Source organism: Aulonocara stuartgranti, assembly GCF_965226115.1.
Source record: "Aulonocara stuartgranti genome assembly, chromosome: 19".
Taxonomy (NCBI): Eukaryota; Metazoa; Chordata; class Actinopteri; order Cichliformes; family Cichlidae; genus Aulonocara; species Aulonocara stuartgranti.
In genome coordinates this window covers 6574906-6588736 of record NC_138955.1, presented here as the reverse complement: position 1 = coordinate 6588736, position 13831 = coordinate 6574906, and the positions used below count along the sequence as shown (strand labels likewise).

The 13831-nt window shown below is 42.9% G+C and overlaps 1 protein-coding gene across 5 annotated transcripts in view; it reads left to right on the top strand.

Moving 5' to 3' along the window:
* The window catches only part of pacrg (PARK2 co-regulated), a 149803-nt gene that overhangs the window by 127126 nt on the left and 8846 nt on the right, over positions 1 to 13831 (top strand). For 3 of the 5 annotated variants that reach the window (XM_082516420.1, XM_082516416.1, XM_082516418.1), the window contains one exon: positions 4181 to 4267. The exons of the other annotated variants lie outside the window; for them this stretch is intronic. In XM_082516420.1, the coding sequence (XP_082372546.1) occupies positions 4181 to 4267 (87 nt within the window). The remainder of the gene's footprint in view (positions 1 to 4180; positions 4268 to 13831) is intronic. 5 annotated transcript variants of the gene reach the window in all.

Below are 13831 nucleotides of genomic sequence, written 5' to 3'. Positions count from 1 at the left end.
TGTCTCTGTCTGGGAGCTGTTTATTTTCTCCTCTCCTTCCCCATCCTCTGTTATCCCACCCACCCTCTCCCTCTCACTTTCATTATTGTCTTTTACCTTTGCCTTGCCATTGCCTGCAGGAATATAGCAGATCCTGTAATAGACATGGCTGGTTTTTGTTTCTTTGTTTTTCTCTTTTCTCACCCTTTTCTGGATTTCTGCTCAGCCTAACTCCACCTGACTAGTAACCGCTCTGTTTCACATTACTTGGTTTCAGAGACCATATTGTATTCTGGCTTCTTGCCTTTATATTTCCCCTAATTTATTAGCCTACCTTTATTTTTCTCTGCTAGTAATTAGATTTTTTTGTGTGTGTGTCTTGTAGAAGATGCTGTTTTATTACATTCTTCCAAACCATCTTCAATTTCCAAGGGAATTATCAAGGGAGAGTCCCTTCATTTAATTTGTACGGAAATTAATTTGTCAGTGTAAGAAATAGGATACTTGCTAATCTGGTTAGGCCAGCATTTGTCCCACCCCCTCCCACCGCCACTTTAGGCCGCCTCTCTGCCAGTGTTCAGGAGCGAGGAGGCAGAGACAGTAGACAGACACGCCGTTCTTGGAGACGAGGCAGGAATTCAAATAGAAGTGAAGGAAAATACAGATCTTTTGGCGACAAAAGAAACAGTGAAAGGGGAAGTGAGAAAGACACAAGGAAAAGAGGAAGAGTATTAAAATCAAAATGCCAAGAGGCGGGGTCATAAAACGACTGCCTTTATTGAGCGGGGCACAGTGGGCCAGTTGCTGCCTGCGGGCCTTTTCTACTCTTGTACTGCACTGCAACTCCACAAGTCGTACTCATACTTCAGTTCGGTCCAATGAAGCTTCCCTGTTAGGACATTTTGAGTAAAAATGTAACAGTGGGAGGGTAAGGCGATAAATTAAAGAAATGGAATTTTTGATTTCTATTTGTGAAAATGATGTTTAGGTCTTTAGCCGCCAAAGCAGAGGCAGGGTGGGGTGGACTGGCAGGTGACGTTCTTTGGCGTTAGTCTGGCAGACTGGGCCTGTGATGTGACGGCTGGCACAAAAGAAGGATCTAGAGTACAAGGAGAAAGAGCCAAGGATAATTCAAACTTAACAAACAAGTAAAACTCTAGGAATTAGCCTAAGCGTTACACCCTAGCAGCAGAATAGTCTGGCAAGAGTGAATGGAAGGACCAGGGATATATGTGCACTGCAACTTGCCGCGCCCAGGCAGACAGACAGAGGTGAGGGAAACAAAACTGCCGACCAGCAGTGAAGGCACGGGGAACATGGTATTATATTTAACTGAGACCCAGGACATGTTGGAGAGATTACATCTCTCAGCTGGCCCGGGAACACTTCAGGATTAGCTGGAAGAGGTGGCTGGAGAGACCGAGGTCTGGACGCCCTTACTTCGGCTGTTCTCCTCTCTACTTGAATAAGGAGAAGAAAATGAATGGATAGAGATATCCAAGTTGTATCGGTCTTAAACTTAATGAGTGAAATGTTCCAGCGTCAGTGTCCACATACTTTTGGCCAAATAGCAAGTATTGTTAAAAATGTATGAACATAGAAGTGCTCGCTAATCCAAGAAATATGGAAATTTATGTGCATTGCAGTATCTATCAAAAACTGGAGAAAGAATGAGAGGAAGAAGAAGAGAGAGAGAGAGAGAGAGAGAGAGAGAGAGAGAGAGTGTGTGTGTGTGTGTGTGTGTGTGTGTGTGTGTGTGTGTGTGTGTGTGTGTGTGTCTCAGCTCGGTCCCATCCCCCCTGGCCATCTCTCTCTACACTCAGGCAGTCTCTCTGGCTGTTGTGTGTTTGTCTGAGATATGGACTTGGATGCACCGAGCGACCGCCCACTCCACGCATTCCTCTGTAGTCCATCCGCTTCCCTTGGACGTTGAACAAATTGATTTGGGCGTTGATTATTCAAGGGGCACGTTTCATAACTTTTGACTGGCTTTTCTCCACCTCCCACTCCTGTGTTTTTCTCGCCGTGCATCTGGCTCTTTCTATCTCACGCCCATGTCCAGCTGCGGCTCTGCAGGATACCGCAGAAGGAGGCCCGTGGGTCATGTAGTAACTTCAGATTGCAGTTTGAAGGAAGTTCATACAGGGAGGTTTTGACTTTGTTCACTTTGGTCGCAGTTTGTTAACAACATATCACCTTGATTTGTGCAACTGGACATGAATGTGTTAACTTTTCTCAGTGTTTAATTATTTTATAACACTCCTGGTGATTAAAAGGAATCACTGTACCCGCGGCTGCATAAAAATCTATATGTGTACACTAATAATGAATATTCAAGAAAGATCGGACACCAACTAATAAACCATTCATCACAGGAACATGAGCTGAGGCAGAGCTGCAGACACACTCCTGCTTGTTATTAATATAAATGATCACCAAAAATGACTAATCAACTCAACTCTGTCCCTCTCTCTTGAGCCAGGAAGTCAAATGAGTTTCTCTGAACATGTAGCATAATTAAAAAAAAGAAAAGAAAGAAAATCCCAATTATGATCAAATTTACAAGGGATTATTTTCCCGTCGTCTTCAGTTCTAGGCGAAGCTTTTAAAAAGCTGCAACAGCTGTAAGTAGACCAGGAATTTAGTAATTACTTCCATAATTGATCATTTTCTTAATTAAGCAATCAACTTTTCAGTTCAGTGTAAAAAGGCAGTGTCCTGAAATTGTTGTTTTTGTCTGCCAAACAGCCTCTAAGACCTCTAGATAATTAATTTAAAAAAAAAAAGCCGGGATCAGAAAATGTGTCTTTTTTTTGGAAACAGAAAAAAAAGGCTAATCAGTTATCAAAATAGTTGCTGATTAATTTCCTGTTGATAAACTAATTTCATCTCTACTTAAAAGAACCGCCTGCGTAGAGAGAAAACCGACTTCTTTGACACGAAATATCACACGCAGCTAATTAGCTAATCGTTCAGCTTTATGCTGCTTGCATAAAGTTGGGTCCATCCATTAATAAAGAGTAAAGCTGGCATTAGAGCTAACCAAAAAAATAAAATAAAACTATCAGTTATTTCTTTAGCCACTGCTACCCTCATCAAACACCTTACACAGATCAGCAGTGGGAGAAGACAGTGAGCGAAGAGTGACACACAGAAATGAGCCACAGAGTAAATGAGAGCGTTATAAAGAGAAAATGAGGCACTAGTGATTAATTAACTCCTCTCGCTTCCTCGTCCTGTAAGGCCAGGATAATTTTGTGACTTTATACGACTGCCGCAGTGCTGTGCGCTCCGGCTCGGTCTCGTACACCATGAAACATAGATCAAGAGGAAAGTTTGAGCGCGGAGAGACTGTATTATATGAGCCTCTGCTTGATTGCTCTGCAACCAGAGAAGAGTGAGGGGGAGGAATAGCTTTGGCGAACTCGCTAATACATCTGATGTATTTCTTCCTCTTGAATGTAATGCACTCGCACACCTTATGCAATACAGAAGTACTTGAAGATATAAACAGTCCACTCTGATGTACGAATCTATCCAGAATTTTGCAGCTACTGCTTCCTGTTGAGCCCTTTGGCTCTGTGTGTGTGTGTGTCTGTGTGTGTGTTTGCAGTGTTTGTGTATGTGCATGACGCGCCATGTGCATACGTCTTTTTATTGTCCTCCAGCACACTGCTGTAATCAGGTAAGCCTACCGGCAGTGTTATCTCTGTCAGGTACTGTTAACCACTAGCTAACTCCTCCACAGAGCTCCTTCTGTGTTTCATCCCTTTTCTAGCTTTTCTTTCCTTTTTTCCCCTCTTCAGCAGCCTCCAGGCTCTCTAATCTGCCTCCCCGATGGCTTCCCTTCCTCTCCTACCTCATCTGGTTCCCCTCTGGCACACTTCATCTCAGCGTCACCAGAACTATACATAAGCCTTCTTCTGTCTTCCTTTGGCTTCCTGGGTAGAAAAAGATCCGTGCTGTGTCATCTGGGATGTTGATATTCGTCAGTGGATTTGAGTGCACCCTGTGATTATGCTGTATAAAAAGGATCCTTTGCACAGTGGACTCACACAGTACATGTGTCACCTGTTTGCACCAGACCACATCAAGTTAATATAGTGTAGACTACATTGCTACTGTGACTCAGCATAAGCATTTTTGCTAATCCCATGCTGCCTGTTTTTTATTTTTTGTTTTTGTTTTTTGTTTTTTTCAGCAAGCAAGATTAAGTTTGAACGAGAGAGAGAAGCTTTACCAAATCCCATTCATAACCATCAACAGAGAAAGTCGTACTATGATTCAGGTAACTCCATTGAATGTGTTCCAGAAGGCATTACCACCACAAACACAGTCCAGAGGTCCAGTTATGTGACTAGCATAACGGGACCTAGCAGGTGAAATTGCCTGTAGATCAAACCCTTTCTTGTACCAAGAAGTTTGTTTCATGGTTGAAGCTGGGGGGTTTGTGGGGATCGACTTGCCTGTGGAGTCAGCCTCAAGTGGCCAAGAGAGCAAATGTCTTAGGCGCTTCAATATGCAGCCCTGAAGACTGTCACTTGGTTAAAACAGGTTCCACATACACAAACACATTCATTTTCATAGCTAACAGAGGCTGCTGATGAAGCTAAAACAACTTTGAAACATATGTAGAGAAAACCCGAGTTGTCCCTAAACACAACACTGGCACACAGGGAGGGCCGGTGAAAAAGGAGAGGCAAAGTTCAGAGTGGGTCAGCATACAGGAGCTGTATGGTTAAAAAAAAAAAGGGGGGGGGGGGATTGTAGAAATTTTATTTGTGATCCAGAGGGCAAGTTTCTTAAGAGGGTTGATCAGGTGACTGGGCACTGGAGGAAACACAGGAGACAGGAGTTACTAAACATTGATGAATAAGCACAGGAACCAACTCAGAAATCTAATTTACTACCACAGTGATGAGGACAGTCTGGTGCAGAGCCCGTCACAGGCAGCTTTAAACAAACAGCCTTCACTGAGCAGATTGCTTGCAGGTGTGTGACAGCAAACCTGCTCTATCCGAGGGCGGAAACCAGGCGGGATCAAACCACCTGCAACCAAACACAGAGAAATACGAAAACAGTCTTCCCCAAACCTGAACCACACACATTCATCACTATGATACATTTGTGGTCAGAAGTACATAAATACACTCATCATGGGAGTGAATGTCATGGTAATTTGGGGCTTTTTCCAGGCTGGAATAATTGTACAACATTCATCTTTGATGACAAACCACTAATCCACACAGGTTCAAAAATATATATGCACTCACCTAAATCTTAGCCATGGCCTATTAACTTATCCTAGTGGTTATGCTTGACTACAAGTGTTAGTTTCACTTTGCAACATAAAATATATTTTTGACAGCACTCATTGGATTGACCAATACTCGGAACAAAGGGAAAGTTCAAGGAACTCAGTGAAAATCTAAGGAGGAGAACTATACATTCCAAGATCATGAGTTCAAATAATTGTACACAAGGAGAGGAAATTTTGGTTAGGATGTTCAGGAGAAATCAAGGAACTACCAAAGCTCAAGCCTGACATTAATTTGAAGGGGCAACTTGCTAAGGTACATAGTAGGAGTGTGAGTTTATATTTGAGCCTGTGTATAGAACAGTTACAAAAAAAATCAATAAAACCCCAAATTACCCTGAGATTTACTCACATGATGCACATGTAGTAAACCCCCAAAGGCTCATTCTGAGCCACCAAAGAGCCTGATTGCTAACAGCAGTTACTGATAACTTCCTGTAATTGATACATTTGGGGTCCATATATAAAGTGAAACATGAAAGTAGCTCTTCCACGTATCTTCCCCCCAAATTCAAACCCACCCACTGTCTATCCTGTGTGTGTTTGGATTGAAAATGAAAGCTGGCAGTAAGAGTGTTTGCCAAGGTGTCTCTTTGGTGGATAGATGATTTAGTGGGTGATTCTATGAGGAGATTCCTCTGTGGTCTCAGCTGGGATGGAGTGAAAAAGATAGCGAGGAGAGAGTGGGGCGGGGGCCAGACTGCCCTAGTCATTTGATGGAGAGGTGGAGTAGGACTGGGTAATAAGACTGCACAGGTGTCCGTGGGCACACACACACAGAAGCCTGAGCACATGCACAAAATGGTCCAGCAGATTAAATGCGCTGCAGGTTGTGTGAGACCAGAGAGCCAAGCAGAGAGAATGGGAGAAGGTGTTGAGTCTGTGTGTAAGCTCCAGGGCAGCAAAGTCTTCCTCTACCACTAAGTCAGCTACTGATCTCATTTCTCCCCAGATGGACTCCTAACACACTCCCATCAGGGGACAAATATATATTCTCTCTGTCTCTTTTGCTCACACATTCCTGCACCAGCGACCTTTTCTCTTTATTTGTCTCCCACTCTCTTGCTATGACTTCATCTGGGGCCCTTGCTCTTTGTGTGTGGGGTTTTTTTTTTTTGTAGTTTTTCTTTTGTTTGTTTTATTCCCTCTCCGTCTTTACGTTCCTCCTCCACACCTACACCTCTCGAACTCTGTATTCTTCTGTATGTCTGTCACATAATTTCATCCTATATCATGCAGTATCTCAAACACCATTGCCCTCTCTCCTCCTCTTTTGATCAATCATTGCATACAGGTGCTGTTAAACTGTGTCCTCTGGTGAACCGGCCACCCCAGAGTGTCCCTTGCGCCTGCCTCCATCCTTGCTCTTTGTCATCGTTCTCATCGCCTCAGCCCTCCAGCTCTTGCCCCAGTTTGTCAGCGAAGCAAGACTGGCTGAGTCTTGGAGCCATCTTTCATCTACACCCCCCCCCCCCCAAACTCCTGACGCATTGGCGGCTTGGCTGGTCTCAGACAAATAGCATCATGGCAGATAATACAGCCACAGCCAGAAAAAGAGCCAAATAAATGGTCCCTTCTATGCCGACCTAATGGTCCTGCTATCCACTTGGCTAGAGGACAGTGCTTAGCCTGGGTACTACATGGATACAAACGTCCGCTTGGAAAGAGAAAAACTCACAAGCCTCACAGGCACCTTATGAATAAAGCCTGTCAGCTGTCAACATATCCCTAGACAAATACAGTGCTTATCGGGGGGATGTTTATTGTGCTATTTGCATGGTGATGTATGAATGTGACATGAAGGTGTCTGTTGCAGGAGTACATAACGGGGAGATAATTCAAATCTCAAAGCCCTAATCACATCTAAAGCGCTATCACATATACGCTAATATTCATACGCATGCAGCACTCTATAACCTTTGCAGATCGGTGATAGATGCCAACATATTTCAAATAGTGCGTCTTATTCTGAAGTTCAGGGGGGAAAAAACCCAACAAGATGTCAAAAGAAAATGCATTTTACGTTGTACAGTTTAGCGCAGCTGCGTGTTAAATATTGTCAACGAGAACGAGGTGTAAGGAGACTGCATAATTAAACAAGTCCGGAAAATCCGTTGCATTGTGACATTTCATTTGTGGTTCTCACTGGAGATAGTTATGCCATATGTTATGAATTTGTCTCCTCTGTCAACGCACCAGGTGGTGGGATTATTAAGCAGTTATAATTATTGAGCTATCAGGGTGTATCACAACATGACATCAATATATTATTACTGCTATACTGTTTATCTATCAAAAACATAAAACGAGTTTTTCCTTCTTTCTTTTGTCATTTTGCAAGTCTGCGTTTATGGAGAAAAATGTAGAATATTGTAATTTTAGGCATCGTCATGGAAAAGCAAAAGCTTTCTACAGAAAAGCTAAGTACACCATTGCTGTTTTCATAAGAATTATGAGGGTGTGTAGCAGTGAGATCATGCTAATTAAATGTGTTTGGTTAAAGGATGATCAGGGAGTGTGAGCACCTCTATAAAAGGCAACGTTTTGGAAGTTTGTTCAGTTCTGGAGCCTTCAAAAGAACAATCCTCCCAGGAGTTCATGTCCTATTGCCTCAAGGTCAGACTGTGCAATGTTCAGAGAAACTGCAAAAAATGTTAGAGCTTCATCTCAGACTGTTTGAAAAATTATAACTGAACAAACCACAAGACTTCTGGGACAATCGCCTTTGGACATACAAGACCAAAATGGATATGTTTATGAGCACAAACACCTCAAACCAACTATGAATCGCAGTAGACTACAGGTTGTTTTGCAGGTACAGGACCTTGACACCGTGTAGTCATTGTGTTGAACATTAACTTCTCTGTATATCAAAGTATTCTAGAGTCAAACAGCATCTGTCCAACAGCTAAAACTTGGCCTAAACTGGGTCACACAACAGGACGATGATCCCAAGCACGAAAGCAAATCTACAACAGAATGGCTGAAAAAGAAAAGAATTAAGGTGTTGCAATGGCCCAGTCAAAGTCCAGACTTCAACCTGATTGATATGTTGTGGCAGGACCTTAAGAGCGCTCTGCAAATATCTGTAGACCTCAATGAACTGAAACAACGTTGCAAAGATGAGAGGGAAACCCTTCCAAAATGGTGATATTCAGAAACCAGTGATAACAATTACATAACATGCTACATGCTATTGAATCATGCGGCATACTTAGTATTTCATAAGACTTCTTTTTCACACAAGTGTATCAGCTTAGCTTCATTTTAACCCAAATTTGGTTGTAATGTATCCAAGTTTTGCTTGCATGCTAGTAAGAATATCCTACATCTGGCTCTTCTGAACTTGCATTTATAGTCCCTCCAACTATAAATATAGTACGTAATACATGTAGCAAAGATTCATTTTTTCCACTGTTGTTTAAAAAAAGCAAAAGGCAGATTGCTTGACTTTTTTTTCCCTTTAATTGAATATCCCAGTTAATTGTTTATTGTCCTCATCACTTTTTTAAGTCCTTAAGAAAGTTTTTTATGACCTTATTGGAAGGACTAAAAAGGACATTGCAAATCACAGATGGGGAAGATGCAATCATTGCCGGTTTCTCATCTTGCTGTGATTAAGGCTTGATTATGATTTCTTTAGGGTCACGGAAAAAATCTGGCTTGGATTAAAAGAAAAAAAGTTGAGTGGCAGTAAGAAATCAAAAGTGAGAGTGTGCTCTGTGAAAGCCCATATCCACCTCCTTTACCCTGAAGGTGTTTTTAAAAAAAAAAAAAAACATTTGCTTCTTGGAAAGGCAGTCGCCAAATAAAAAAATTAAATATGTCTAAATGAGATAAAGCCTAATCTGATCACCTAAAATGGAGAAGAAATGGAGTTCAGAGCATCAATAATTTACCATGTTGTCGTTGCACTTGTAAACATTTGAAAGTGTTCGCACCATCATCGTCATCATAATCACTGACGATGACAGACAGGCCGCCACCATTACTGCTGATGCTGACTATTTCCTCTCTTTCCAGCTATCACTGATGGGCCTTTTTCCATTCTCCTTGATCATGGCTACTGTTGTCGCCTTCTCTCCTGTAGCGTAATGACTCAGTGTGTGATGCTGGATGGTTGCTGACAGTGTGTCCTATGACTCACATCAGGGTGGTACTGCTGTCCCAGCACATCTCTACACCCCCTCATCCCGCCACCCTATGTGCATCCTCCTATGCCTCCTATACTCTCCCCTTCTGCTTCGGTTTGGGATGCACCTTCCTCACTAGGTAGGGGACATCCACTAATAATAAGTAAACATACGCACACACAGATACCTGTGCAGGCCCGTTGGATAGCTATATAGAGTTTACTGTGTTTTAATCAGTCATCTCCTATTTTCCCTCCCATGTGGAGTGTGATAATAAATAAGTAAATAAATAAAGCTGGAGCAAAAAGGGGAAAGCTGACAGGAGGCAAAGATGCCATTGGAAAAAAGGTGATGAGGCCGTATTAATGCTGGAAATAAGTTTGACTGTGTACTGAATGTGCTGGTGCTACAAAGGTATAAAATGTTGCGACACTTTATTACACACAGCTGCTCAGGTGTAAAACATACTCTTTAAACAAGACAAATTTTAGTTTAGATCCACAAATAGAGGAAAAATATAAATATAGAGTAATATTCTTACTCGTGATTGTCACGCTCAGATTATCGATCTGTAAGAAATGCTAAGCATGTCCCATGCTGCAGTGAGGTCTGCTTCACACAGACACCTTGGCTTGTTTTATGTAAATACCACACTTAAACTCTCCTGCTTTAAAGAGTTTGGGGAGTCATAAACCGTGACAGAACCCCAGGCCTTACCACTCCCTATAAAACACTGACTGTTTATGGATGCCTGTACCTGCAGCTTTCCACCAATAAACGCTTTCCTTTGTCCTTCTGGGAAGTGGACGGAGGAAAGGGAGCGAAAGGGGACTAGATTGTGTGACTTTAACCAGGAAGTGTTCCCTGTCTGTAGTTTTGGTAGATAGTTTGCCATCTGCAATAAAACTCTAAATGAGTGGAGAGGCATGTAAGTTTCTGCAAGTAAATGACATTTGAACCGTGACACTGATAGCATCTGTTTTTTGTTTTGTTCTTTTCTAACCAACTAACGCAGAGCATCTTAAGAGCTACTAAAGATTTCATCCCATTCCAAAATGGCAAGGAAACACTTGATATTGAACATCGATATTTTGAAATATGGAGCTAACCTCCAGGTCTGAAGCGGAGAGTCATAGAAATGCAAGAAATACGCATTTATCTCAGTAACCAGAAGGGGGCGACTCCTGTTTTTGCCAAAAGCCTTTGGCTTGCTTTTTCGGTTGTATAGACGTATATGGGAAAACAGCTTCCTCACACTGAGACCTCAGCGAGCACCTTCTTCATGACTTCATGGACTCACTCCCTAGTGTCGGGTCATATCGAATAGATAATGAAGTCCATTTTGTAAATTATTCATTCTGAGTCAGGAGGATTTGATTGCTTTTGTGCTTACCGCTCACTCCCGGTCTCAGCTGAGTTGAAGACACAAGTGTAGATGTACACTAGATTTTTGCCATGATTTTAATATTTCAGTTTGGAAACACGAGACTTTGTGGAAAAAACTTTGAAACAAACTCTCAGAAATGTCTTTGTTTTGGGTTTTAACTTCTTCTCTTCCTGGACAACAGGTGTGGCGGTATTGTGTGACTTGCGACACCTGTTGTCCAGGAGAATGCTGCAGTGGCTTACTGCGCTTTAATGGTGAGCATAAATAGAGACCATTGGACCAATGCGGCAGGTATACTGACACCTTTATTCAGGATATGCTCATTGGCTGCTCACTGGACAGCATACGGTTTGCCAAGATGGCAACTCAAAGCTTCATAACAGGACTACATCCAAAAGTACTGCTTATAATATCACACAACAGATATATATGCAGCTCCCATTTATCTGATTAGGAGAAAGCATCCTCATTTTTCACTGGCTGAAAAACTTGATTTTCTGTCTGCATGGAGAAAAAAACAATAATGCACTTTTGTATTTATGTGCGTTGTCCTTTCTTGTAAATGTCATCAGTGAACAGCTTCCCCTTCCCTGCGCTTCTTTCTGCTTAGAATGTAAGTGGACTCAGTGCCGTCCGCTTGGTGCCATTGTCATTGTTGAGCCAAAGTTCTTTTAATCACACCGCTGCCCTCAACCCGCCGTGATTTACTAGCTCTCCCCATCCATGAGGCCTCTGCTCCAGCCAATTGCATTAAAGAGATAAATAACCAGACCAATAAAAGTGTTGTGAGCGGGCCGAATGGGTCCTGGAAAGCTCGCCGTCCATTTGGTGCTGTAAGCAACGGTGTGGGGGGGTGCGGTATCAGAGGAGGGGTGGGGCTTTTAGTGGAAGGTTTTTTAGGGGTGATATTGTGATTGGTGGTGGAGGTGATGTCATGTCATCCATCTCAGGGAGCCACTTCATTAGGCTAATGGAAGGGCTGGACCGCTCACTGTTCGTTCCTGTGCGTGAATGTGTGTGTGTGTGTGTGTGTGTGTTTGTCCTTCCACTGATGGCAGCTTCCAAGGCTAAAGTGGTTATGAAGGCTAAAGTGATTTTATTAGCCAGGCACATAGCCCATCACTGTGTATGGGCATAAGTATGTGTGTGTGTGTGTCCATGTGTGTGTCTGTACAGTCATAAGGCTGTACAGGTGCTATTTTAGGTGTGAGGAGAAAATACAGAAATAAACCCACCTTATTTTTTTAATGTTTCGACTGCAGTCACATTCCTTCAGTGACTTGCAAAAAACGTGAAGTGCAGGGAGAATACTCAGCAAACTTCAGAGTAACATCAATGAAGGACTTTGATTTGTCACTGACTTAAATTTGCACGTCACTTCAAATGTTCCTCTTGTGACGAGCGAAGAGGACAAAGGGAAATGCTCTTGGAATCTGCTGCACCGCCCGACCTCCTCCCTCTGCGTCTCGCTCTTCCTCTCCTCCTCTCTCTTTCCATCGCTTTCTGTTTGTCAGTTTTTCCGCCTGAAACCCACACGGGCTGCCGTCTGGACTTCTGCTGCGTTTACAGGACGCAATTCCTCTGATTCGAGTCCGTTTTAGCAATTTTTTTGATTTTTCAAATTCAAATTCAAATTCAAATTTTATTTGTCACGTACACAGTCATACACAGTACGATATGTAGTGAAATGCTTGGACAACTGCTCGTGACCTAAAGAAAACAAAAAAGGAAAAGGCTATGAATAAGATAGGAAATAAATATGAAAAATTAAAAAGGGTAAATTTAACTAGGAAGGAATAAAATATAAATTAAGGTTAAAAATGAAATAACTGTACAACACAAATTAGAATGAAGGGTAAATTTAACTGGGAAGGAATAAGATAAAATATATAAATTAAAGTTGAAAATAAAATAACTGTACAACAAAATACACAATATAGAACTATATAAGAATGTATGAAGAAATCTAAATATAAATAAATATATACACAATAACAGCAGCTGTACAAGTATTAACCGGAAATGAAGAATATAGTGACCAGTGTTGTGCAAAAAAACAATGTGTGCAAAAACAATGTCCAGAAAGTCCAGTGTGTGTGTAAGAACCATATGTGTGGGTCAGTACTGTGTGGTGGTGTGATTGAGAGACCGTATCGCCTGCGGGAAGAAGCTCCTCCTCAGTCTCTCTGTGTTGGTCTTCAGGGAGCGGAATCGCTTTCCTGACCTCAGCAGAGAGAACAGTCTGTTGTTGGGATGGCTGAGGTCCTTCACGATCTTCCTGGCCTTGGTCCGGCACCGCCTGCTGTAGATTGAGTGCAGGTCAGGGAGCTCGGAGCTGATGGTGCGCTCAGCTGACCGCACAACCCTCTGTAGAGCTCGTCTGTCCTGCATGGTGCTGTTCCCGAACCAGGTTAAGATGTTTCCCGCCAGGATGCTCTCTATGGTGCACGACTAAAAGTTCCTGAGCACCTTGGAGGGCAGTTGGAAGTCTCTCAAGCGTCTGAGGTGGTAGAGACGCTGACGGGCCTTTTTCACGGTCATGGACAGGACCATGACAGGTCCTGCGTGATGTGAACTCCGAGGTATTTGAAGCTGTCCACTCTCTCCACTGGGCACTCATTGATGACGGGGGTCTGGTAGTTCCTCTCCTGCTTAGTGCTGAAGTCCACTATCAGCTCCTTTGTCTTACTGACGTTTAGAAGGAGGTTGTTCCTCTGGCACCAGTTCTCCAGATTCCCAATCTCCTTCAGGTAGGCCGTCTCGTTGTTATCAGAGATCAGGCCCACCACGACGGTGTCGTCAGCAAACTTGATTATGGTGGTGGAGCTGGTAGTGGCCACACAGTCATATGTGTACAAAGAGTACAGCAGGGGGCTCAGAACACACCCCTGGGGGGCTCCAGTGCTGAGAGTGGTGGAGGCTGAGACATGTCCGCCCATCCTTACTGCCTGTGGTCTGCCAGTTAGGAAGTTGGAGATCCACTGACACATAGATGAGCTGAGTCCCAGATGCTCC